Here is a 27797-nt window from a genome sequence, read left to right as displayed (position 1 = left end):
CCCCCAGGGCGGTCAGTCCACCCACCCTGGCTTCCCCCGCAACACCTTCACCCATCCCAGCTCTCCGAGGACAGCCCGATACCTTCTTCCTCATGATGCCTGTTTCTCCCTTGAGCCGCAGGTTTGATTCCTTTTCATCCCGAAGCTTTTTCTCATACTTGGTTTTGATATCTTGGATTTCCCGGTCTTCATCTTCTTCAATCTGCTTCTTGGTTTCTTCAAACTCCCGCAGCTGCTGCCTGACATCTTCCTGTGCCTGGCTCGGAGGAGAGAGCGGATGTGTGGTCAGGGGAGAAGGGACTCACGCACCTTCGTGCCAGCGGGGCTTGAGTTGAGATGAGCATGGGGACCTGTCCCAGGGAATGGGAGGTGAGTGGCATTCCAGAAATGGAGACCAGGGCCATGGGGCCCTTGACCTGTCCACCTTCTTCCTGTCTGTCCTTCTATCTTCCAGCCTCCCCTCTTTTCCTACCAAATCGGGCCTCATGCTCCACCACTTCAAACTCAATCTTTTTTTTTTTGAGATGGAGTTTTGCTCTTGCTGCCCAGGCTGGAGTGCGGTGGTGTGATCTTGGCTCACCACAACCTCCGCCTCCCAGGTTCAAGCGATTCTCCTGCCTCAGCCTCTGGCGTAGCTGGGATTACAGGCATGCGCCACCATGCCCAGCTAATTTTGTATTTTTAGTAGAGACGGGGTTTCTCCATGTTGGTCAGGCTGGTCTCGAACTCCTGACCTTACAACTCTGATCTTACCAACACCCCACCCCTGATCTCCTTTGGTCTTGTTTACTGGACACCCAGGCTTCCCATATTCTCTACAGAACTTGTGACAGTCCTAATGTTTATTTATTTGGCTGTCTCTCCCATTAGATATAAGTTCCTTGAGGGTAGAAACCTTGTCGGTTGTGGCCACTGTTGAATTCCCAGTGTACAACACATCCTGGCATGCAGTGTACAGTGGCTATGCAGTGACGATCTGAAGGAATGGGTGGCCTTTCTCTGTGAAAGGGAGGCACAGCGTGGCTTCCTGTGAGTACCTCTTCTAGAAGGGTGGTTTTCTCCTGCAGTTTGGCCTCGTAAAACTCAGTCAGCTCCTCCAGGGCCTGGCTCTTGGTCTCATCGTTATCCCGGAGCTGTTTTTCATACTCTTCCTGCATCCTCTGGGACTTGAGCTGTAGCTCCTGGTACTTCTCATATTCTAGAAGCAACTTTTGGTTGTTGCAACTTTCTGGAGAGAAACAAGGAAGGTATTTAAGGTTGGAGAGCAGCACCCTCTTCAGGGACACCCGGGAGGCTTGGGCACTTTCCCATCCCTTCCAGCACCAGCTGGAGCAGCTGCCTCCAGAGCCAAGATTCAAATGCCTGCCTGGCTTCCTCGCCACCACCTGCTTGTCCCATCATCTCACCAGGCAGCCAAACTCTTCCCTGCCTGCTCCGGGAAGAAAAGTTTCTAGGAAAGCCTAGAGGGGTATCTGGGGACTCAGGGCCAAGAAGAATATCCTGAGTGTGAAAAACAGGTATTAGGACCCCCACTTTATAGAAGAGTAAAGCGAGGCTCGGTAAGGTTAGGCGACTCCCTAGAATACCTGGTGAGTATGTGGTGAGCCTGGGACCCAAGGCAAGACTGTCAGCTTCCAAACTTGAACTTCTCCTTGTCTCTTACTTCCCTGCCATGAGTGTGTGTTTAGTGAATGAGTAAAATCACAGAAGTAAAAACCATGGTGAGTTCCAGGGGATGCATATAGCCTCTCTTTAGACAAAGCCGTATTCCCCGAGACTTCTACTTGTGTCTGGAGGACTCTCAAGTGCTTTCCCAGAACCTGACTCTTCCCAACCCTAACCAACAAGGCCTCTACTTCTGAGCTCACCCAGGTCTTGCAGTTCCCGGCTCTGCTTGTCTAGGAGCTCTTCTATGTGCTCATGGTGAGAGACATCCTGCTTCTCTTTTTCTGTTCTTAAGACCTAAAACGGAGTCACATTTCCTCATTTACACACATCTGCGGAAAGCACTCCTAGGGCGAGAACTGATTTTATAAGTAGCCCCCTCCTTCACTCACAAACATTTCCCAAGCCCTCGTTTTGTATCAAGTACTGTACCGGGAAGCAACAACCACATGATCACTTTTTATTTGTGTTATATTCTGCTCTGAAAGCTCTATACTTCTCCTATTTCTATTCTTGCTACCAAACGGGTTTGTCAGTGATTTCAGTTTTGGACACATGTCAAAAGGACTTCTGGGTGAAAAAGTAGGGATTCACTGGAATCCTCCATTGCCGGCACACTGCTGTCAAGGAAATCCATGGGTGTGCTCAAGTGTAAGCTTCTGGGGAAGTGTTTGCTTTAAGCAGGAAAGCTTTCGGGCTTGGTGTGGGAGAGCTGGGGGTGGGGTACCATCATCAGGACCTAATGTGCTTGGCTTATATAGAGCACCAAATAAATGTCTGTTGCCTAGATGAATAAAATTACAATATGAATTAATTAATACAATTAATAGCCAAGGTTTGTTTTTTAAGCCAAACTTTCTGACCCATAGACATTAAAGAAACAAATATCCCTCAAGCACATAATTGGGATTTTTTTTTTTTTAGGGTGTGGGGGATGGGGCCTCACTCTGTCACCCAGGCTGGAGTGCAGTGGTGAGATCATGACTCACTGCAGCCTCCACCTCCCAGGCTCAAGTGATCTTGCCATCCCGGCATCCCAAGTAGCTGGAACTACAGGCATACGCCACCATGGCAGACTCATTTTACCTAAAGGCAGGGTCTCACTATGTTGCCCATGCTGGCATCAAGCTCTCAGATGCAAGTGATCCTCCTGCCTAAGCATTCTAAAGTGTTAGGATTATAGGGGTGAGCCACCTTGCCCAGCGGGGATTTTTAGATAGGAGTCCAGATTTGTGTAGAACAAAAGAATCTGGGAAAGTCCTGAACCAAATCTAACTACGTAAGGCCATGTAGACTAATTTTATTTAACTTCCTGACTATAAATCAGTATTCTGCTAGTTATTCTCCATCTATGCTTTGATATTCTTATGGTTTTGCTTTGTTTTTCTTATCTTTTCATTTTGTTTTTAAATAAGTTTCTCCTAGAGAAGTTAGAAATTACAAAAAGTATAAAAAAAAAGAAAATTTAAATTATCTATAATCCCAACTTCCAGAGATAATTATACTGTTATCTATTTTCTATACGTTTTTTACTACTATAGATCAGATAAATTAATCTTTTCATGCCATTAATGCCAGTTAATTCCATTCACCATAAAGGTTTATATTCTGCTTTTTTTCACTTAGCAGTTGGTTGCAAGCATTTTTATTCATTTATTTATTGAAATGGAGTCTCTGTCACCCAGGCTGGAGTGCTATGGAGCGATCTTAGCTCACTGCAACCTCTGCCTCCTCAGTTCAACCGATTCTCGTGCCTCAGCCTCCCGAGTAGCTGGGACCATGGGCGTGCACCACCATGCCTAGCTAGAGATGGGGATTCACCATGTTGGCCAGGCTGGTTTTGAACTCCTGACTTCAAGTGATTCACCTGCCTCTGCCTCCCAGAGTGCTGGAATTACAGGCATCAGCCACAGTGCCTGGCCAGTTATAAGCATTTCTGACATCATCAACTATGCTTTAAAACTGGACATTTTCATCTATCTTACTGTTTGAGCATAGCTTGGACAGCGTATGCCAGTCCTGTCTTGAAAGTGGAAATTTCTGGTTATTTGTAGTTGTTGCTCGGTCTCTTAAACAGACCTGGTTTTTTGTTTTCAAGGACTCCATTTCCTGGAGGAACTTGTCTGTTAGCTCCTTAATCTTCTCAGAATAGTTCATGTCCTTGAGTCGGAGTTGATACTCATTCTCCATTTTTAATTCCTCCACACGAGTCTTTAGCTCCAACATAACCTGTGCCTTTGGGAGAAGGACAGAGAATCAAGAACACTGACAGTGAGGGTGAATCAGAATATTTAAACCGGTGGCCTTGATGTGAGACCTGCAGCTCTGCCTAGCTTCAAACTCAATGTGTCTCAACTAGAACTTGTCATCTTTTCCCCAGGCGATACCCTGGCTAAAAACAAGGAGAGAGATGAGCTTCCTTCCTCCTCTATCCACAAATATCCTTATACGTTGTGTTAGTAATGCACTCATCTCTTTCAAGTCGGCTTAAATGTCTCCTGCCTGACGAGGCTGACTTGGACCACTCTGTTTAATTCTGCAACCCCTTCCCATTCCCAGGACCCATCACCTCTCTTACTCTGCTCTACTTATTATTTCCTTAGATCCTGCACTTTCTATAATTTACTGATTATTGTGTTTATTGTTTTTATTCTTCTTTCTCCATTAGAACTTAAGCTCCACATTGGCCAGAGTCTTTGTAGGGTTTATTTGCTGATATAACCCAAGCACTGGAACAGTGTCTAACACAGAGTAGGAGCTCAGAAGACATTTACTGAAGAATGACTTCTGTCCCCATGGAACTTAAGAGTCTACCAAGGCAGCCAGATAAACCCATTATTCTAAATAGTGGTAAGTGCCCAAAGCTGGGTAGTTCTCAGTACTGCTAATCTGTTCCTCCTGATGTCTTCTTAGACTCACTTTTATTACTTTATGTCCTAACTCTCTGTCTTGCTGGTTTTTATGCCTAGTGTCTTCTTAGTGTTACTTTTTTCCTTTCTTTTTTTGAGACAGAGTTTCACTCTGTCACCCAGGCTGGAGTGCGGTGGTATGATCACGGCTCACTATAGCCTCGACCTCCTGGGCACAAGTGATCCTCTCACCTCAGCCTGCCAACTACCTGGGACTACAGGCATGCCCCACCACACACGGCTAATTTTTATATTTTTTGTAAAGATTGGGGGGGGTCTCACGATGTTGCCCAGGCTGGTCTCAAACTCCTGGGCTCAAGTGATCCTCTTACCTCAGCCTCCCAAAGTGCTGGGATCAGAGGCTTGAGCCACTGTGCCTGGCCTAGTGTCTTCTCCCAACATACTCACTGATGCCAAAGTTTTCTAAAAATACTGTAATACACACATCCTTCCTTTCCTAAAAAAGCTACTGTTGATGACAGAGTGGTCAGAATGCAGTGTTTTCTTCTTGCTTATTTATGGGGACACCCCTTGCATCCCTATCTCATCATTTCTGCTCTGTCTCCTCTAGCACCTGCGAACGACCTGACATCAAGGAATGGATTACGCACATTTCTGCATTCCTGGCCAGCAGACTACTGTGGATGTGGCGCACAGGAAGTACTGAGATGAAGGATAAGCACAAATTGCACGTGCAGAGTCAGAGAGGTGGGAGCACGAATGCCCGGCCAGGGTATGTGATATGGTACAGGTGAGAGGCACAGGAGGAGGCAGCCAAGACTGCGTCAGACCATCAAGGGCCCGGCAGGCCATGCTAGGAAGTTTGGATTTTATCCTAGAGGGCTTCAAAAGTCCTCATTGAACCCGATCCGGCTGACTTTGGGGTTATAAAGACCTCCCCAATGCCGGTATGCAGCACGGATTAGATTAAAGGACCAAAGGCAGGATGGTGAGTCGCCGGGGTGGGCGGGGGGAACGGCACAGACCAGGTGAGAGATTGAGGGTTTGGAGTGAGGTAGGGAGGGGACTGGAGAGGAATGGAGAGGTTGCGTTTAGAGAGAGTGGTGCCTGATTGGGTGTGGGTGGAGAGGTAAGGATCACGGATGAAAGCTGTCTCCCAGGTAGAAGGGCCAGTACCTGAGGGTGGGGCTTGGCCTGTCTTGCTTCACTGCTTTATCCACAGAAGCTAGAATAAGACTAGCAAGCTGGTCAGCACTGAATGAAGACTTACCAATGACCCCAGGGGTCTGCCCTGGCTAGTGGGATAATTTATTCACAGGGATGACCTGACCTTTGACATGCTGTGTTTGAGCTCCTCGTTCAGGGTCCTTCCTTCACCTATTCTCCACGTTGCTGCAGAGTAATCTCTCCAGATGTGAATCATGTGAAGTTATTTCCCAGCTTAAATCTATAAGCGGTCCTTATGAACAATCTTCAGCCTAATGTATGGTGTAAAAGGCCCCCCGACCTATCTGTTTCTCTCCAGCTTTGTCTTCAGCCCTTCTCTCTGGCACACCCTAACTAGGAGCAGCTTTGCAAACCACCACTCCCTCATCCCTCTGTACACACTCATTGCTTATCACTCAGTGGCCCTTGTCCATTTGTTCTGGAAGGCTGCGAGCAAGGCTCATGTCCTCTGGCACCACCTGGCCTGAGCCAAGTTCCTTCCCCTGGGCTCCCACAGCATTGTTCTTTCATGACACTTAATCCCACTGCATGCTTAATTCCCTTTTTCATGATAATCTGCCCTCCTCCCAGGCTATAAGCTAAAGGATGCTCTATGTCTTTTATCTCTGTAATCCCAGACCTTAGTATAGTGTCAGGTACGTAGCAGACTCCTCTGTAAATCCTAGGCAAGGCATGAATAATAAGTGAGTAAATCATGGCCTGAGCTGGGAATTCTGGGAACATGTTTTTTAAGGGACAGGTGAAGGAGGAGCCAGCACAGGAGTGGGGAGGAAGAGTCCGAAAGGTTTACAGGGACAGAGTGTGGTCACATGGATGGTAAGACAGAAGGGAGCTTCAAGAAGTGAGCGGTACAAGTGCGAGTCATCTCCAGCCTGGCAGCAGTACCGTCAGGTCCATGTGGGGCTGCGCTCAGAAGTCAGTTTGGGCACCTTCAGGCCTTTGCTTCAGCCTGCTGTTTCCTATTTGGTCTCTTCCCCGACCCTCTGGGAAGAACAGAAAAGATAAGAGAGAGGAAGAAGGGCTCCTTCTGCAGCAGGTCAGGCCCCGACTCTCATGGGCCCTCCCTCATCCTCTTCTCCCTCTTTGCTTTTCCTGCAGAAAATTCTAGGGAGCTCTAGAAGGGATCTCCAGCAAATGCCAGGGACTTGTCACCCTGCAATTGTTGCTCCGTGCCTTTGCCTGTTTCTATCCCTCACTTGACTGTGAGCTTCCTGGTCATGTCGCGGGGCCCATGCCTGCGACAGACAGACATGTATGCCCAGTGCCTGGCAAACGGTAGGTATTCAATAAACACACTTAGATTTTGGATGAACAGCAATGGCTGTGTAGCTGTGCGATCCTCCATGAGCTGTGTGTTTATCATCCATTCAGCTTCTCCCTTAGGGAGCGCAGCACAGAGGGCAAAATGCACCTTTACGGAATGTTTACTGCATCAACTGGAAGGAAGGGATGTCCCTTTTGTATAGCGATTAAGGGAGGGAGCTCTAGATTAAATCTGGATTAGAACTCCGGTCCTAGTACTTATCAGCACACTGACTTTGGACACGTCCCTCAAACTCTCCTAACTTGTTTTTTTGAAACGTGCAGAATGACAGTATCTTCTTCATAGAGATGTTGTGAGATTTAAATGACAACATCCTTTGCTTCTCTAGGTATTTATTGATTGCCTTCCATGTGCCCAGCATGTGCTAGAAACTGTTGGTCATATAAGAGAACTGGATGTTTCACTGCTCTTGGTTTCAAAGAGTAGGAAGAGGAAAACCAGATCACAGAATAAAAGCTAAGCACAGAGTAAGGCAAGATGATCACAAGGCAGGAAGACAGGCAGAGCAGGGTGGCCAGTGGCAGTGAGGAGGACAGCTTGGTTGTGCGGACAGAGGGTGTGCAGGGAGCTGTGGGGGCTGCACTGGGCACAGGGTGTAGCCAGACTGCAGAGGGTCCAGGTGCTGGACCCCCGTCTGAATGTAGACTGGTAAGGCATTCCATGCCCCTCTTCACTGGATCCAATTCTTACCTTTTCTTCCATGTCTGTTTTAGTCACAAGCACCTCTTCGGCAAAGCCCACCTCCCTCTCTCGCTTGATTCCCCGGCCATCCTTATCAAAGACCTTCCAGGTGAACAGGCAGCCGTCCTCAGCCGTGGTCAGCAGGAATTGATCATCAAAGGTAAGCAACATCTGAAGAGAAAAAGGTCATGGCAAGGAAGCTTTCGAGGCCACAGATGACCAGGGCTGAGCCAGCTGCCATGCGAGGCTTCGCCCCATGCAATCCTGGGCACAGCCTCACAGGGAGAATGAGACAGGAGCCTTCACAGCCATCTGCTAATGAACAGAAGAAGCAAGATTATGTCTATGTTCCCTGCGGATTTGGAATATGAAGAGTCAGCTATTATCTAGAGCAGGCGTCCCCAAACTTTTTACACAGGGGGCCAGTTCACTGTCCCTCAGACCGTTGGAGGGCCACCACATACTGTGCTCCTCTCACTGATCACCAGTGAAAGAGGTGCCCCTTCCTGAAGTGCGGCGGGGGGCCGGATAAATGGCCTCAGGGGGCCGCATGTGGCCCGCGGGCCGTAGTTTGGGGATGCCTGACCTAGAGTGTATAAGAAACTCTCAAAACTCAACAGTAAAAAAGCGAAACAGTCCAATCAGAAAGTAGACAAAAGATATGGAAAATACACAGATGGCAGGTAAGCACATGAAGAGATGTTCCACAGTATTAGCCATTTAGGAAAACACAAAATTAGGACCATGATGAGATATCACTACACACCCATTAGAACAGCTAAAATAAAAAAATGACAACACCAGGTGCTGGTAATGATGCAGAGAAACTGGGTCTCAGGCATTCTTGGTGGGAACGTAAAATGGTACAGCCACTCTGGAAAATAGCTTGGCAGTTTAAAAAATAAAAACACGGAGGCCGGGCGCGGTGGCTCAAGCCTGTAATCCCAGCACTTTGGGAGGCTGAGGCGGGTGGATCATGAGGTCAAGAGATCAAGACCATCCTGGGTCAACATGGTGAAACCCCGTCTCTACTAAAAATACAAAAAAATTAGCTGGGCATGGTGGCACGTGCCTGTAATCCCAGCTACTCAGGAGGCTGAGGCAGGAGAATTGCCTGAACCCAGGAGGCGGAGGTTGCGGTGAGCCGAGATCGCGCCATTGCACTCCAGCCTGGGTAACAAGAGTGAAACTCTGTCTCAAAAAAAAAAATAAATAAAATAAAATAAAAAATAAATAAATTAAAACACGGAATATATACTTACTGTATGATTCAGCAGTTATACTCCTGGGCATTTATCCCAGAGAAATGAAAATTTATTTCCACACAAAAGCCTGTACATGGTAGGTCACAGCAGCTTTAATTATAATAGCTGAAAACTGGAAAATATTAAACATATCCTACAATAGGTGAATGGCTAACCAAGCTGTGATTTGTTTTTCATGAAATACTATTCAGCAATAAAAGGAGATAAACTATTTTTGATACACAACACAACTCGGATGGATTTGAAGGGGATTAAGCTTAATGGAAAAAGCCACATTCAGGACATTAAGCTAAAAAGCTTCTCCACAGCAAAGGAAGCAATTAACAGAGTGAAGAGACAACTTGTCCAATGGGAGAAAATATTTGCAAACTATTACTCTGACAAAAGACCAATGTCCAGAATACACAAAGAACTCAAACAACTCAACATTAAACAGACAAACAATCCTAAAGATCTCATTAAAAGGTGGGCTAAGGGGCCTAGTGCAGTGGCTCATTGCCTGTAATCCCAGCACCTGGGGAGGCCGAGGTGGGTAGATCACCTGAGGTCAGGAGTTTGAGACCAGCCTGGTCAACATGGCGAAACTCCATCTCTTCTAAAATACAAAATTAGCTAGGCGTGGTGGCGGGTACCTGTATCCCAGCTACTTGGGAGGCTGAGGCAGGAGAATTGCTTGAACCCAGGAGGCAGAGGTTGCAGTGAGCCGAGATGGTGCCATTGCACTCTCCAGCCTGGGAGACAAGAGCGAAACTCTCTCAAAAAAAAAAAAAAAAAAGTGGGCTAAGGACAAATAGACATTTCTCAAAAGAATACATACAAATGGCCAACAGGTATATGAAAAAATGCTCAACATCACTAATCATCAGGGAAATGCAAATCAAAACCACAATAAGATACCATTTTACCCCAGTTAGAATAGATATTATTAAAAAGACAACTAACAGATTATGGCGAGAACGTGGAGAAGAGAGCTCTTGTACACTGTTGGTGGGAAGGTAAATTAGTACAACCATTATGGAAAACAGTATGTAGACTTCTCAACAAAACTAAAAACAGAACTACCATACAATCCTGCAATCTCATTACTGGGTATATATCTAAAGGAAAGGAAATCAGTATATCGAAAGGATACATTAGAACTCATTTCTTCTTCAACCTGGCACAGTGGCTCACGCCTGTAATCCCAACACTTTGGGAGGCCAAAGCAGACAGATCACTTGAGGTCAGGAGTTCGACATCAGCGTGGCCAACATGGTGAAACCCCCGTCTCTACTGAAAACACAAAAATTAGCCAGGCATGGTGGTGCATGCCTGTAATCCCAGCTACTTAAAAGGCCAAGGCAGGAGAATTGCTTGAATTCTCCCCATATTTATTGTACCACTATTGACAATAGTAAAGTTATGGAATCAACCAAAATGTCCATCAATGGATGAATGAATCAAGAAAATGTGGTGTATGTACCCACTGAAATACTATTTGGCCACAAAAATGAATGAAATCATGTTTTTGCGGCAACGTGGATGGAACTTCCATCCAGAAGTTATGTGAAATAAATTAGGTACAGAAAAAAATATCGTATATTCTCATTCATATGTGGGAGCTAAAAAGTGTTTCCCTCATGGAGGTAGAGAGTGGCATGACAGATCCCAGGGGTGAGTGTATGGGTGAGTGGGGTGATAAAGAGAGACTGGTTAACAGGTACAAACATTAAATAGAAGAAATAACTTTTCGTTGTTTTTTTTTGTTTGTTTTTGAGGTAGAGTCTCACTGTGTTGCCCAGGCTGGAGAGCCGTGGCCCAATCTCCCAGCTCACTGCAACCTCTGCCTCTCAGGTTCAAGCAATTCTCTTGCCTCAGCTTCTCAAGTAGCTGGGATTACAGGAGTGCAGCACCACGGCCGGCTAATTTTTGTATTTTTAGTAGAGATGGGGGTTTCACTATGTTGGCCAGGCTAGTCTCAAACTCCTGACCTCAAGTGATCTGTCTGCATTGGTCTCCCCAAGTGCTGGCTTTACAGGCGTGAGCCACTGTACCCTATAAAGGGTAGCATGGAGATCTTTGCGGTGACAGAATGGCTCTATATTGTGATTTTAGTGGTGGTTACACAAACAATGCATGTGAGAAATAACACAGAACTAGATATACACAGTGTACTAGTGTCAATTTTCTGGTTTGATATTTTGCTACAGTTTGGTAAGATGTATTTATTGAGGGAAACTGAGTGAAGGATACATAGGACCTCTGTATCATCTTTAAAATTTCCTCTGATATCTGTAAGTATTTCAGCATAACAAGTTAAAAGAGTTAACTACGAAAAATGCCTTCTTACAATCAGCAATATGTGTCCAGAATCTTGAAAATGGTAATACTCTTGCATTGAGGAATTCTTTCCCTCTCTAGGAATTTAGTCTTAGGAAAGAATCAGAGAGGTGCATATAAATGTGTAAACTGGGCTATTCATTGCAGATCATAAGATAATTTAAATATCTAATAGCAAGGTAAGAGTTAGTAAGTTACAGTCCACCATATGATAGGATATTTGTATGGGTACTAAAATCACGCTTTTGAGGAATATTTTATTGTATGGACAAACCCTTTACAGTAGCGTGAAGTTAAAAAAAAGCAGGTCACGAGAGTGGCCTCACAGTAAGATCTTCATTTTGTTTAAAACACACCCACATGGAAATGTAGAAGGAAATGCATCAAAATAATGATGATGCTATTATGAGGATTTTTATTTCTAAAATAAATATGCATTGCTTTTATAATCAGAAAAATAAATACCTCATCCACAAAACTTGGTAGAGCTGAAGGGAAGAGGGGGAATATGTTGTAGGAATTTCCTCTGGACCCAAGGCCCAGGCTTGAAACAGGAATGTTCTGTTTCATAAAGGAAAATCTTTTCTTAATCCTGCTAGTGTTGTAGGTAAGCCACTAGAGTTTGGGACATAATTAAAAACCTCAGGTGCTATGTCATTCAACCTGTGGAGAGAGGGAGTAAGGAAGAGGAGCCACATACTCTCCCAGCGCCTGTTTCTCCGCGGTCAGTGTAGGTACAGACGCTACTTTTTCTCAGACTATGAATAACCTTTAATTTACTATTGGCTATGATTTCTTGGCGACCATTTCTCATGCAAGATCATTCTTTTTTATTTCATTTTTAAGATCGTGGTAAAATACACATTCTGTAAAATTTGCCATCTTAACCATTTTCAAGTGGACAGCTCAGTGTTATTAAATGCATCTGTAATGTTGTGCAACCATCACCACCAACCACCCTCATAATCCTGTTGTCTTGTAAAACCCAAACTCTATACCTACGAAATGACCATTCCCCGTTCCTTCCTCCTCACGGCCCCTCCCAACACTGCTCCGTCTTTGTGATTCTGACTGCTCTAACTAGCTCCTAAAAGCGGAATCACACCGTACTTGTCTTTTTGTGGTGGGCCTTGTTTAATTTAGCATAACATTATCAAAGTTCATCCGTGTGGCACAATTTCCTTCCTTTTTAGGCAGGATACGGTTCCATTGTGTAGACATCCCATATTTTACTTATCCATTCCTCTGTCGATGGATACTTGGTTGCTTCCACATTTTGACTGTTGTTATCATAGACACGACTTTATGAGAAGGGGGAGTGGAAGGACAATTTACAAATGTGTGCTCATGGTATTGCCCTGGGGTGGCCTTTTGTACCCTCAGGGAGCGTATGGGCTAATCTTTTGGGCTACGGCACCTTTCAGCCTGGGGTCATTTTCTGGAGAAGGAGGCAGCTGTGGTCAAGCGCAGCCCACACTCATGGCAGCTACGACATCCATTGGGAAGTGAAGGGATGTGGCAGGCATGTGACAGGCAGGTGTGGGACTGGGTTCCTGGGGACAGGGCCCTGCTCACCTTGGTGACAGGACCAGCATGGGCCTGGTACTCATTGAATTCCTTCTGCAGAGGCAGAGGGTACCTCATGGCACGAATGGTTCCCACCGATGTCCCCACAAACATCATGCGTCCGGAATGCGAGATGGCAATGGCTGTGTAGATGACGTCGAACGCTGGTATCTCTCGAAGGATCTGGGACACAGGTAGCTCTGCTCAGTGTGAGGGGCCGAACTGTGGCCCCCAGGCCCCAATGCCATTCTCTCCCTCCCTCTCCTCTAACAGCATCCCTAGGGGCCTGTCTTTAAAAATGCTTTTTCTATCCCTTTTGCCATCTGAAATAGTGCCTAGCACAGAAAAGGCACAAACTAGATATTGTTGCTGTGTTGCTGGTGAATAACCAGTTTCATGAGTTAGGAGTAATACTGATAAAGAGAGACCTCATATCGCACTGACTCTGTGCCAAGCACCGTTCTGTGCCTTCTCCACGTTGCACCTCATTCAATCCTCACAAAGCCCTCCGAGGCAGTAACTGTTACCCTTAGTCTACAGATGATGGGCCATCTGTGTGACAAGTGCCTTGCTTCAACTCATGTACCTAGGTGGGCTCCAGTCTCTGCTTTGACTGCTGTGCTTGGGTGCATTTCAAAATGAGAATGGGATATTGGTCACAAATGTATTCAGTAGGCATTTATTAATGCCTATTACATAAACAAAACTATACGTTAGTTTCCCTTTATCCTCAAGGATATGTTCTGAGATCTCCAGTGGATGCCTGAAACCACAGATAGTACAGAGCCCTATATATACGTTTTTTTTTTTCTGTACATACATAACTACGATATGGTTTAATTTATAAATTAGGCACAGTTAAGAGATGAATAATAGCTATTAATAAAATAGAACAGTTACAACAATACTGTATGAAAGCTATGTGAATGAGGTTTCTCTCTCAAAATATCTTACTGTTTGATGCTCGCCTGTTTTTAGACCTTGGCTGACCACAGGTAACTAAAACTGTGGATAAGGGGGACTACCGTACCCTCAGAGCACCCCTTCATTCCGTCGCTCATCCACGCACTCCTCCACCCTCCCAGCTACACACACATTTACTGAACGTTGTGTACCACGCAGTGTGCCGGCTAAAAGGGCTTTATTCTGGCACAGAACTGATAACTGCTATTGAATGAGGACTGGGATACTTGGGGGTACACAGGAGAGTCACCATACTCCCAGCCGTGTTCCAACCACGGGGAGACCTGCTTGGGCTGGTTTGCTGCCGTGGTATCTATGCACTTTCCCAGGCACGAGTCACAGGAAAAGCCAGAGGAGCCAGCTGGAGGAGCGCACAGGCCGTGTTTATGTGACGCATCCTTGCTAAGCTCCTCTCTCTTCCCTTCGCTATCTGGAGCCCAACATGACTGTACAGTTTCAGAGTTTGGGGATTTCAAAAGAACACAGTGGCAAGGCTAGGTGACAGCAGCTGACTGCACAGTCCTGCATTGCTTGATATGGGATACATGGTTAGGCTGTTTTGTCATGCAAACATCAGAGTGTATTTACACAAACCTAGCTGCGACAGCCTGCTATACACCTAGGCTACGTGGCAGGGCCTACCGCTCCTAGGTTGCAACTGAATAGCACGTGACTATACTGAATACTGTAGGCAACTGTGGCACAATGGAAAGTATCTGTGTATCTAAACAGAAAAGGTGCAGCGAAAATTTGGCATTATACTCTCCTGGCATGAAAATCTTAAGAGTCTCTGTGGTTCGTCCCTGGTGTTACTCAGTGCACGCTGTAGTTAGGTTTTTCCCCCAGGAAATTAAGTGCAGACCAAGGGTAAGAGTGCAGTTTAGAGACGACATGAGCTCCATGCCTGGAAGGTGGAACATAGACAGCAAGTAAAATGGAAATGAAAAAGAGCCACACAATCTAATTTCATCCAGTCAGGAAGGAAACTGGGCAGGACATTCAGGAAGTGACGATAATTGAGCTAATCCAAAAGGAACGAGGAGCCTGACGTTATCCTGGAAAGAAGGGGCCCTGTAAGCGGAGGCTCTCGATTCGTGTGTACTTTCTGCTGTAAACACGGGAGGCTGTGCCTGCAGATCCATGCAGCAGCCCGGAGGCGGGGAGGGGGCAGACTCACCGAAGAATCTGCAATCTCCTTGAGGGTGTAGTCTGTTCCAACAGCAAAGATAATTTTAGCATCGGGGGAGATAGTAACGCAGTGGTAGCTGCAAGACTTGAGCACGCATTCTGTCTCTCTCTTTCCTGTGGACAGATTCCATTCATACACAGCACCATCTGTGCCACCAGAAATCAGCTTGCTATCATCTGCATTCCAGACAACTGAGCGAATCTGCAGGAGATAAAGATACGCACTGAAGAGGGTACGCACACACCCTCTACCATGGAAAAGGGTGCAGACTCCTCAGGTGCTCCCCTAGATGGAGCAGAACGTCCTTTCCTGCTGTAGAACCTTCTGTCAGCACAAAATGTAGCTTCTTGTGAATGCTAACATTCTGTTTTCTACGGCGCTTGTAAATTACTGAAGACGAAACACTCCCATTTCTTTTTCACTTTAGGAACATTAAAGACTGAATCAGGCCGGGCGCAGTGGCTCATGCCTATAATCCCAACACTTTGGGAGGCCGAGGAGGGTGGATCACGAGGTCAAGAGATCGAGACCACCCTGTTTCAACATGGTGAAACCCCGTCTCTACTAAAAATACAAAAAATTAGCTGGGCATGGTGGTGCGTGCCTGTAATCCCAGCTACTCAGGAGGCTTAGACAGGAGAATTGCTTCAACCCAGGAGGCGGAGGTTGCAGTGAGCCGAGATCGTGCCATTGCACTCCAACCTGGGTAACAAGAGCGAAACTCCATTTAAAAAAAAAAAGACTGAATCATACAGGTTTCTTAATGCTAGAACCAACCAATTATTGCTGTTTTTTCAAAATGTTTTTGACATAATTATATGTTCACAGAACCTTCAAAAATAGCCCAGAGAGAGTGGACTTCTGGAATGGAAGGGTAAGGACCTCAATTGGACTTTCTCTCCGACAATGTAGTTTAAATGGTAAATATGATAAAACACACACACACACACACACACACACACACACACACACACACACTCATTTAAAGTCTCTAGAAGGCTGAATGCAGCAGCTCATACCTGTAGTTCCAACACTTTGGGAGGCTGAGGTGGGAGGATCCCTTGAGCCCTGCAGTTTGAGAACAGCCTGGGTAACATAGTGAGACCCCGTCTTTATAAAAATAAAAATAAGCTGGGCATGGTGGCATGTGCCTGAGGCAGGAAGATGGTTTGAGCTGGAGAGGCTGAGGCGGCAGTGAGCTGTGAGTGTACCATGCACTCCGGCCTCAGTGACAGAGTGAGACCCTGTCTAAAATAAATAAAATGTCTTTAGAAATTGTCCTCAGGGAACAGAGCAAATAGAAAAACATTTATTCAAGAAAATCTACTCAATCCTGGTAAGAACAGAGTCTGCAGCATTTGAGCCATGACTTGCTCTGTTACGGCCTTAGCTCCAGAAACTTCGCTGCTGTGCACTCTGGACAGGTGTGACCAAGGCCAGGGATTCCTCCTTCCCATAGCTTGGGCTATGGTTTCAGTCTAGAAAGGCAAACTGCTGGGATTTCTTATTCTTACCCTAGCCCCATGTGGCAGAAGCTCTATTCCAAGCAGGTGTGGCCAAGAGAGCCCAGATTCTCTTCCCCACCACCCATCCTCACTTGTTGGAAGAAGCTCCACTCCAAGTTCAACATACTGAGAATAACTGTGCCCCAATTATTCCTGACCCAGTTTGCTCATAGGATGAAAGTTCCAAGCCATGAAGGGCAAACCAGAAAGACCAGGGGCTTACACACAGGCAGGCGCATGCATGCGCACACACACATACACACATCTCAAGTGTCACTGACAGAAGTGAGGATGTTACTCCTGGAAAAGCAGGTCCCTGCATCAGCTCTGGTGCAGTGAGGCAAAGGTTCTGCCCATGGGAAAGTCAGATGCTAAGACAGGGAGCTCTGCTTGAGGGGACTGACTTTATTTGGAATAGAACATGGAAAAGTCCATGCCTATGGACAGTTTCTAAAACAATGGAGATCTTAGTGGAAAGTGATTAAGAGGAGGCTGATAACTCTAGGCTGTAAGCAAAATGATATAGAGCAGTGGAATTTTGACAGAGATAACATGGGAAAGAGACAGTGAAAAAGAGCTCTTCGGGGATAACGACAACTCTAGGGGCTGGAAGGCCTTGTGTATGTGCTAGGTTGTACTGATTCAGGTGCAGTCAGAGCGGGATGTGGGGAAAACTTGAAAGCATCTCCTAAGCTACGCAAAGACCTGTTAACACAGGGCAGAGTCTTACTGGCACAATGGGCCTACCAAACACAACAGCCTACCAAACGCTGAGCAGTAAGCTCTCCCAACCCAGAGGCATCTCCTAGGAGGTCAGACTTAAAAATGAAATCATATTCAGCCCTCGCAGCCTGGAAGACTGTGTGCATGCCCAAGGCTGTACCCGCTTATGTACAATCAGAGAGGTGACATCCAAACTACCAGTCTCTGGCTGAACATGATGCAAACGCCATTAACTCTCTGAACTATGACTGCAGTTTCCAAGCTACACATAAATCTGGTAGAAAAAAAGGTAAAATCTAATTGGCTGAGGGGGTTCATGTACAATCTGTAACTAATAAGCAGCTTAGGCAACTCATGGGCAGCCCTAGGTAGCCAGGCCAAAAGAAAAACATGAAAAATATCTGCGTTTAAGGATATGAGAGGCTGCACACTACAGGGAAACAGACTTTACAGAATCATCTCAGCCAAGTCACTAAACAGATAATCAGCCAGCCAACCAACAACCTCCTGGGGGCACATATCAGAACTGCTACAACATATTGTCTAAAATATTCAGCCTACAAAAAATGGAAACATAAACAAACAAATAAATGTGACCAGTAAGAAAAAGAGAGAAAAAAAGCATTCAGGCAATAGAAATTGCCTTTGAAGGGGCCCAGATGGTAGATTTTGCAAAGACTTCAAAGTACTTAATACAAATATGTTCAACGAACTAAAGGAAACTATGCTTAAATAATTAAAGGAAGGTATGATGACAAGTCTCATCAAAGAGAAGACAGAAAATATTTTTAAAATGGAGTGGAAATTCTGGAGTTGAAAGTTACAATAACCAAAATGAAAAATTCACTAGAAGGGCTCAACAGTACATTTAAGCTGGCAAACTTGAAATAGATCAACAGAGATTGTGCAATATCTGAAGAACAAAGAGAAACAATAATTAAGAAAAACTAACATCAACAGAGTTTCAGAGAAATGTGGGCAACTATTAAATGCACCCACATTTGTGTACTGTAGGTAATGGGAGCACTAGGAGAAGAAAGAAAAGCTGAAAAAATATTCAAATACATGACGCTGAAAAATCTCAAATTTGTTCAAAAACATAAACCTACACATCCAAGAAGTACAATAAACTCCAAGTAGGATAAATGCAAAGAAATCTAGATCCAGACACATCAAAAACAAAATATTGAAAGCCAAAGGTAAGAAAATATTGAAAGCCAGCTGGGCACAGTGGCTCACACCAGTAATCCCAGCAATTTGGGAGGCCGAGGTGGGCACATCATGAGATCAAGAGATCAAGACCATCCTAGCCAACATAGTGAAACCCCGTTTCTAGTAAAAATACAAAAATTAGCTGAGCGTGGTAGTGTGCACCTGCAGTCCCAGCTACTCGGGAGGCTGAGGCAGGAGAATCGCTTGAACCTGGGAGGTGGGGGTTGCAGTGTGCCGAGATCGTGCCACTGCATTCCAGCCTGGCAAAAGAGCGAGACTCCATCTCAAAAAAGATAAAAAAGAAAGAAAAGAAAATATTGAAAGCCCGAAGAGAAAAATGATTAATCACAACATCTAGCTTCTCTCAGAAACAAAGGAGGCCAGAAGGCAGTACGAGACATATGCAAAGTACTGAGAGTAGGGAAAAAAAACTTATATCCAGCAAAACCATATTTTCATATTTTAAACATGAAGATAAATATGAACATAAAGATATTCTCAGATAAAATCGTACAAAATTTTTTACTAGAAGATCTGCCTTCCAAGAAATAGTAAAGAAAGTTCTTCATGCTGAAAGCAGGTAACCAGACAGTAATGTGAATTCATACAAAAAAGGAAAATCAAACAAACCAAAGCACAGTAGAGGTAATTATGCAGGTAATGAAGAGATAGTATAATTGCATATTATACCTTCTTTATTCTCTAAGCTGATTTAAAAAGCAACTGCATATATATGCAAAAGTACTATATAGAGAGAGTACTGTTTGGCTTATAACATGAAGAAATGTAATGAATAGAATATATTTGACAATAACAGTACAAAGGTGATGTAGGAATAAAGCTTTACTGGGTTAAGAAAACGACACCAGATGTAACTCAGATCCACAAGAAGAAATGAAAAGAACCAAAAGGGTAAGCAAGAAGTTTTAGAAATTTACACTTGCTCTCAGTGTTTTCTCTCAGCTTCTTTAAAAGATATAATAAGACTATATAAAGTAATAATTATCAACAATGCATTGCTGGGTTTGTAACATATAAAGATGTGACGTGGGTAACAACAGTAAACAAAGGGTAGGACTGAGTGGAGCTATGTAAGAGTAAGGTTTCTACATTTCCCTGGAACTAAGTCAATCAATATTTGAAGTCCATTTTTTTGAAGTTGGTTTTTCTTCTTTAACCTGTTAATATAGTGAACTACAATACTTTTTGAATGACAAACCAGCCTTGCATTACTAGAATAAATCCCATTTGGCAGTGAGGTCTAGTTCTTTTCATATATTGCTGGATTCAATATGTTAATACTTTATTGAGGATTTTTGAGTCTATGTTCGTAAGGAATATTGATCTGTAGTTTTCTATATCTCTGTGGATCAAAAACCATAACCTCACATGGATACCTCCAATTTCAATTCAACCACAAGGTTCATTGTTGCCTCTGCCCCTTTACATATTTGTAACTCCCTTCTCCAACTGTGAAAGACCTGCCTCGCATTATCTTTGATATATTTGCTTATTTTCTCACTCTACCCATAAATAACCAGTCTCCCAACCCACTGGATACCCCTTTGGGTATCTCCATGACTCCTACCCTGTCAGCCACATCTTTAGCTCCTTTGTCAGCCCCATACCCACCTCTTAAATGGCATTTTCTAATTGTTTGTAATTATTCCATAAAAATGCACTTTTAAAAATATCGAGAACTAGTAAATGGTGTTGGGAAAACTGGCTAGCCATGTGCAGAAAGCAGAAACTGGACCCCTTCCTGACACCTTACACTAAAATTAACTCCAGATGGATTAAAGACTTAAACATAAGACCTAAGACCATAAAAACCCTAGAAGAAAATCTAGGCAAAACCATTCAGGACATAGGCATAGGCAAGGACTTCATGACCAAAACACCAAAAGCACTGGCAACAAAAGCCAAAACAGACAAATGGGACCTAATCAAACTCCACAGCTTCTGCACGGCAAAAGAAACAGTCATTAAAGTGAATCGGCAACCAACAGAATGGGAAAAAATTTTTGCAGTTTACCCATCTGACAAAGGGCTGATATTCAGAATTTACAAATAACTAAAACAGGTTTACAAGAAAAAAAACAAAAACAAAAAAACAAGCCCATTCAAAAGTGGGCAAAGGATATGAACAGATACTTTACAAAAGAAGACATATATGAGGCCAACAAACATATGAAAAAATGCTCATCATCACTGGTCATTAGAGAAATGCAAATCAAACTACATTGAGATACCATCTCACGCCAGTCAGAATGGTGATCATTAAAAAATCCAGAGACAACAGATGCTGGAGAGGATGTGGAGAAATAGGAACACTTTTACACTGTTGGAGGGAGTGTAAATTAGTTCAACCATTGTGGAAGACAGTGTGGCGATTCCTCAAGGACCTAGAAACAGAAATTCCATTTGACCCAGCAATCCCATTACTGGGTATATATCCAAAGGATTATAAATCATTCTACTATAAGGACATGTGCACACGGATGTTCACTGCAGCACTGTTTACAATAGCAAAGACTTGGAACCAACCCAAATGCCCATCGATGATAGACTGGACAGGGAAAATGTGGCACATATACACCATGGAATACTATGCAGCCATCAAAAACGATGAGTTCGTGTCCTTTGTAGGGACATGGATGAACCTGTAAACCATCATTCTCAGCAAACTGACACAAGAGCAGAAAATCAAACACCGCATGTTCTCACTCATAGACGGGTGTTGAACAATGAGAACACATGGACACAGGGAGGGGAGCACTACACACTGGGGTCTGTTGGGGGGAAATAGGGAAGGGACAGTGGGGGGTGGGGAGGTGGGGAGAGATAACATGGGGAGAAATGCCAGATACAGGTGATGGGGAAGAAGGCAGCAAATCACACTGCCACATGTGTACCTATGCAACAATCTTGCATGTTCTTCACATGTACCCCCAAACCTAAAATGCAATAAAAAAATAGAGAACTCATTTCCAACAATAGTCCTAGATTCACTAATTTTATTAGTTTATCTGAACATTCTTTGAATTTTCTGCATACCCAATCATGTTGTCAGTAATAGTTTAACTTCTTCACTTCCAATCTTTATACCTTATATTTCCTTTTCTTACTTTAGTGCACTGGTTTAGGACTCAGTAAAAGGCTCACAGAAAGTATCACATTGTCCTCATCTCAGAGGGATGCTTTCATAATTTCATGATTAAGTATACTACTTGTTGTAGGTTTTCTGTAAATATCTCACATAAAATTTAGAAAGTTCCCCATTATGTCTAGTTTGTTAAGTGCTTTTTAAAAACATCATGAATATGACTAGACTTTGTTCTTAAAATTTTTTAGAACAAAAATTAGTTGAAAAATCGTTCCAAAAAATTTTTAGAATATTTATCAAATAAATGTTAAATTTTTGTCAATTTTTATTGTATCTGCATTTACAGAGGTAAGCATCTGATTATTCTTTTATGTTTACGTGGTACAGTACATTAACTGATTTCAAAACCTAAAACAACTTTGCATTCCTCGAATAATCCCATCTTGGTCATGTTGTATTATCTTTTGCACATATTGCTGGATTGGTCTGATAATGTCTTGTTTAGGACTTTTCTATGTTCATGAAAAAGACTGACTTATTATTAGTTTTATTCTTGTGGTATCTGTGACAGATTTTTGGTATTACAATTATGTTGGACTCATAGAACAGAATTGGAAAGTATTTCCTCTTTCTCCAATTCTAGAACAGTGTTTTTCAAGATTAGTGTGTTATTTGTTTTTTTTTTTCCTTAAATGTTGATAAAATTCCCCAGTGATAAGATCTGGGCCTAGAGTTTTCTTTGTAGAAAGAAATTTTTCAATTTTTATAGGAATTTTTCAGTTTCATCTATATATTCAACTTTATTTGCATAAAGTTGTTTGTAACAGCCTTTCAGACTTTTTTTTTTTTTTGAGACAGGGTCTCACTCTGTAGCCCAGGGTGGAGTGCAGAGGCCCAATCTCGGCTCACTGCAACCTCCACCTCCCAGGTTTAAGCAATTCTCCTGGCTCAGCCTCCTGAGTAGCTGGGGTTACAGGTATGCACCACCACACCTGACTATTTTTGTATTTTTAGTAGAGATGGGGTTTCACCATGTTGGCCAGGCTGGTCTCAAAGTCCTGATCTCAAGTGATCCACCTGCCTCAGCTTCCCAAAGTGCTGAGATTACAGGTGTGAGCAACCGTGCCCAGCCCCCTTTAGGATCTTTTTAATGTCAATAGGACCTTCAGTGATATCCCTTTTTATTGGTTACTGGTATCTCCTCACTTTTACTTTTTTCTTGATCAGTCATGCCAAAAGTTTGTTTATTTCATGTTTTCAAAGAATCGAACTTTTTTCTGATGACCTTTTGTATGTTTTCTATTTTATTAACTTCTGCTCTTATCTTTATTATTTCCTGCCTTTTATTTTATTTGAATTTAATTTGCTATTTTTTTTCTAACTTCTTGAGATGGATGCTTATGTATCTTTTTTTTTATTTCCAATGCAGTATATGTATTTAAAGCTATAAATTTCCCTGTATGCATGGCTTTAGCTTCATCTTATATCTGTACTTGTAAAAAATGTTCTAAATGTAATTCTAACACATACCCCTAATTAGAGACGAGTGTTTTAAGTACTTGTAAAGTGATGAAACAAATGGCTGTTTTCCTGGACTGGTGAGCTGGGGCATCATTTGTATCTCCACAGTCACTTGAAGACTAATTACACTGTTGAAGCTGAGGAGGCTTAGGAGCTTTTACTAATAATGCCTGTGTTACTTGGGAGCTTGAGACAGGAGAATTGCTTGAACTCAGGAGGTGGAGGTTGCAGTTATCCAAGATTGCACCACTGCACTCCAGCCTGGGTGACAGAGTGACACTCTGTCTCAAAAACAAACAAAAATGCTTGTGTTTAAATAGCACTTTCACTTCCCACACATTTATTTTTCCTTATCATGGGGAGATCTCACAAGGTTTGAAGTTCAATGAAATATTCTGGTGGACATAAGAAAATGGGGATGGGGATGGGGCCCGTCGCCGTGGCTCAAGCCTGTAATCCCAGCACTTTGGGAGGCCGAGGCGGGTGGATCATAAGGTCAAGAGATTGAGACCATCCTGGTCAACATGATGAAATCCCGTCTCTACTAAAAATATAAAAAATTAGCTGGGCATGGTGGCGTGTGTCTGTAATCCCAGCTACTCGGGAGGCTGAGGCAGGAGAATTGCCTGAACCCAGGAGGCGGAGGTTGCGGTGAGCCGAGATCGCGCCATTGCACTCCAGCCTGAGTAACATGAGCAAAACTCCGTCTCAAAAGAAAAAAAAAAAAGAAAATGGGGATGGAACCATATACTTAATGACCTATTATTTGCTAAAGTCAACAGTCAGTTTTGGACTTTACGTGACCTCCCTCTGATATCGAGTACCACCAACCACTTCAACGTTTCAGAAATTGTTTAGTTCCTCGGCTTCTTTGAGACAATTATCTGATTCCAAGTTCTCCTGGTTTCTTCATTTTCAGTCTTTCATTGGCTCCTCTTCTTTCACCAGTCTCCTAAATGTTGGTCTCCCCTCTCCTGTCCAATGTTCTTCTGAGATTCCCTTGGTGATCTAATCTATGCCTCTGACATCCTCTACTCTCTAATTCCCCAAATCTTCATATTCAGCCCTGACTTCTCTCATGACCGCCACACACACACCACACTTCTGGGCACATCAAATGTAACATGGCCAAAATGGAACTTAATCTCTTTCTTCTCTCTGCCTCCGCTACTAAAGTCATGGTTTAGTTCCTAACCCAACTTTCACCTTCATGTCCTAGCTGCTCTCTATCACTCCAATTTCCTTCCACTTTAATCGTTCCTCAGTACTGTTTAGAGTTACCTTTCTGATCTCATTACTTTCTTGCTTAAATCCTTTCCTTTTCACTGTTTCTCGTTACCTAGAGGCTAAAGTCCAACTCCCTGGCATGGCACACACTACCTTCTATGATGTGGCCAATCTTTCCTACTCCCTCTTTACCATCACTCAGAAGTGTCCAGTGTTCCAGCCATATGAACCAAAGAGCACCATCCTACTTCATGCCTCCATTTAATCATCGGCAGCAAGTCCTTCTGCCTAGAATGCCTCTCTTTTCCAGTGGCCTCTTCTCTCCAAATTCATCTGCTGACTTCTTCTTACCCTTTCCACGCCTCTCCCTCTTAATCATGCCTCACATCTAATCTACGACTCTAGGACCTAATGATTTATTTTCTTTTGTTCTTTTTTTTGTTTGTTTTTTCAGACAGGGTCTCACTCTGTCACCCAGGCTGGAGTGCAGTGGTGTGATCATGGACCTTGCATCCTTGATCTCCTGGGTCCAAGTGATCCTCCCACCTCGGTCTCCCAAGTAACTGGGACCACAGGTGTGTGCCACCACACATGGCTAATATTTTTTACTTTTTGTAGAGCCAGGGTCTCCCCATGTTGCTCAGGCTGGTCTCGAACTCCTGAGTGCAAGCGATCCTCCTGCATCAGCTTCCCAAAGTGCTCAGATTACAGGCATGAGCCGCCACGATTTTACTTTCTAAAATCATTTGAATCCATCCACTTCTCCCTAACTGTACCACCACTACTATTATCTATGGTGTAGATATCCACAATAGCCTCTTTACCATTTCTACCCTCGTCCCATCTAATAGACTTCACTCTGCAGCCAAAACAATCCTTTAAAATGCAAATCTGGTCACATCGTTCTCTGTCCTGAAAGTCTTCAATGATTTCAAGGAACAAGAAGGATAAGGTATAAAATCCTTACAAGGCCTACAAGTTTCCATGCATTTGGGCCCCTGTGACCTCTCCATTCTCAGCCCCTCTTTCCCCCATGGTTTATCCCAGTTCCACATTCCAGGCCCACAGGCGTTCGCTTCCTCTGACACGTCTCAGGTCTCTGGATCCCCATCCACAATGATTATCCCCACCAGTTCTGTCTGATTAACTCCTACTCACTCTTACAGGACCAGGCCTTTGCAAATACAGCCACCTAAAGTTTGCCACCTACTTTGTTATTTCTTTCTTTCTTTCTTTTTTTTTTTTTTTTTTTGAGATGGAGTTTTGCTCTTGTTGCCCAGGCTGGAGTGCAATGGTGTGATCTCGGCTCATTGCAACCTCCGCCTCCAGGGTTCAAGCGATTCTCCTGCCTCAGCCTCCTGAGTTGCTGGGATTACAGGCATGTACCACCATGCTCGGCTAATTTTGAATTTTTAGTAGAGATGGGGTTTCTCTATGTTGGTCAGGCTGGTCTTGAACTCCTGACCTCAGGTGATCCACCTGCCTCAATCTCCCAAAGTGCTGGGATTACAGGCGTGGGCCACTGCGTCCAGCCCATTATTTCTCTCGTAACAACACCATGTTTTTCTTTCAGTGGAACTGCGGTTAGTAATCACATTTGTCTGTGCATTTGTTTTACTGTCTCTTTCCCCAAACAGTGAACCCATGAGGAAAGGAACCACCTCTCTTTTGTTCACCTGAATCCCACTGGCTGGCAGGATGCCTGGCCCTGTGCCCCTTGTTTCCCCGGACACTGTTCACTCACCTTCCCTGTGTGTCCTTTCAGGCTTAAGATGTTCTCTAGGTTCGTGGTGGTGTAAATGTGAATCACATTTCCATTGACTGCAGCGAACAGGTGACCTCCGTTGCTAAAGGAACACTAGGGAAACACAGCAAGACAGCAAGCAAGCAGGAAGGGAGCAGTCTAATTAGAAGCTACAGTCGAGAGTCGCTTTTCCTAATGAGTTCAGGCTTAGACTCTTGTGTGAGGGTGGGAGTGGAGGTAAGGTACAAATGAGACTGAGGGGTGGCTGACAATTTCCAACACTTTCACTATTCCTGTAACTCACAGTGGCCAGATGCTGACGCTGCCAGGCCCACAAATCATGAAGTTGTTTGAACCACAAGCAATCATTTCGCCTGCAGAAGCACATTTCAGAGCTGGGGAAGTAATTCCTGAAATCATTGCCTTGTTTCTGCAAGTCCTCTCGGGGAAAGTCACTGAGCTCTTTATTGCCTCCCACCATTCATGCTTAGTTTGTCCTGGCTCCTCCCAATCTCCAACCTCACCTTCCTAGTCGTGACTCTGATTATGAAATTACTTTTCTTTTTAAATATTTGTTAACGCTCCACAGTTACAGACAGGACTTATCATAGGGTATCTCACAAGGTTTTAGGTTCAGTGAAATGTTCTGGCAGACATAAGAAATGGGGATGGAACCATATACTCAACAAGGTTGCTGGGAAAAGAACTGGATTTTCCCCTCCCCGTCTTTTTAAGCCACTATAGTTCTCCAAGGCAGATTTTGGTCCCACCTCCCCAGATCATGTTAGTTCCTGATTTTTCAGCTGTCGTTTTCTAAGAAACTGGACTTGGTCTCTAGTGGATTTTTTTTTTACCTCTCTGGATCCCCTAACAGAGTATTCTTTGAAAGAACGTATATCATCAATGAGTAGATTCATGAGGCGTAGTTTGTCAGCAAACCCTACTACAACAAAGTGTCCAGATGGATGAAGGCTGATGGAATATGCCTCTTCTTGATATTCCTTATATAGTTCCAGAGTGCTGTGAAAAAGACCAATTACTGAATTATAAGCCTGGCTCACTAAATCCCTCCAGTCATCCACTGTATCTGATATATATTGTTATCAGAGTATTTGAAATATACTACTGTGTACAATTATTGGTCCCTCTCTTTTCTAGATTTTGGTTATTAGGGGATAATGTCCAGCATGGAGTATGGTAGATAGGGAGACTGGTCAAGGTGTTGTCTAGCGAAACTGAAGACACAGCTCAGTTTAGATTCCAAAATTCATGAATATTGCCCAAGTGTTTTCTCCCCAGAAGCCCCAGAAGTTGCACATAAGAACAAAGGAAACAGTGGGGGTTGGGGGTCTATCTAGGGTTGGAGATTCCAAGGGAAGCTGTGCCAGAAGGCAAAATCAGGAGGGAGCTGGGGGTGGTTGGGATAGTGATGTCCTCGGAGAAAGAGGAGGAAGAAAGGGTCTGGAGAGCTCCATGAAGCAAAGCGCAGTTCCTGTGGGAAACAAGGGGATAGGAGAGCTGGAGGGACACAGGAGTTTATGTAAGAAGGTGAGAGACTCGGTGTTATCTTCATGTCCCCAGTGTCTGGCGTGTGGTAAGCATTAAATAAACCACAAAGTTGTTTTCTAGCCCATGCAAGAGTGAGAAACAGGTAGGCTGACTTGATTTTTAAAAACTCCTTTCCAACTGA

General features: G+C 43.9%; 1 protein-coding gene and 1 long non-coding RNA gene across 4 annotated transcripts in view; one reads left to right on the top strand and one right to left on the bottom strand.

Moving 5' to 3' along the window:
- The window catches only part of CFAP57 (cilia and flagella associated protein 57), a 79885-nt gene that overhangs the window by 36238 nt on the left and 15850 nt on the right, over nucleotides 1–27797 (bottom strand). For all 3 annotated transcript variants that reach the window (XM_039473798.2, XM_039473799.2, XM_074380665.1), the window contains exons 8-16: nucleotides 26962–27127; nucleotides 26108–26221; nucleotides 15058–15270; nucleotides 12927–13100; nucleotides 7777–7938; nucleotides 3745–3900; nucleotides 1869–1962; nucleotides 1038–1228; nucleotides 83–256 (exon numbers count right to left, since the gene is read on the bottom strand). In XM_039473798.2, the coding sequence (XP_039329732.1) occupies nucleotides 83–256; nucleotides 1038–1228; nucleotides 1869–1962; nucleotides 3745–3900; nucleotides 7777–7938; nucleotides 12927–13100; nucleotides 15058–15270; nucleotides 26108–26221; nucleotides 26962–27127 (1444 nt within the window). The remainder of the gene's footprint in view (nucleotides 1–82; nucleotides 257–1037; nucleotides 1229–1868; nucleotides 1963–3744; nucleotides 3901–7776; nucleotides 7939–12926; nucleotides 13101–15057; nucleotides 15271–26107; nucleotides 26222–26961; nucleotides 27128–27797) is intronic.
- On the top strand, nucleotides 252–15250 carry LOC120365973 (uncharacterized). Its single transcript, XR_005580789.2, has 6 exons — nucleotides 252–369; nucleotides 4334–4515; nucleotides 5146–7037; nucleotides 7800–7927; nucleotides 12978–13111; nucleotides 15193–15250. It is a non-coding gene; the product is annotated as an uncharacterized LOC120365973 (long non-coding RNA).

This window comes from Saimiri boliviensis, chromosome 11 (genome assembly GCF_048565385.1).
Source record: "Saimiri boliviensis isolate mSaiBol1 chromosome 11, mSaiBol1.pri, whole genome shotgun sequence".
In the NCBI taxonomy this organism is placed as follows: Eukaryota; Metazoa; Chordata; class Mammalia; order Primates; family Cebidae; genus Saimiri; species Saimiri boliviensis.
This window is presented reverse-complemented; position numbering and strand designations above follow the sequence as displayed.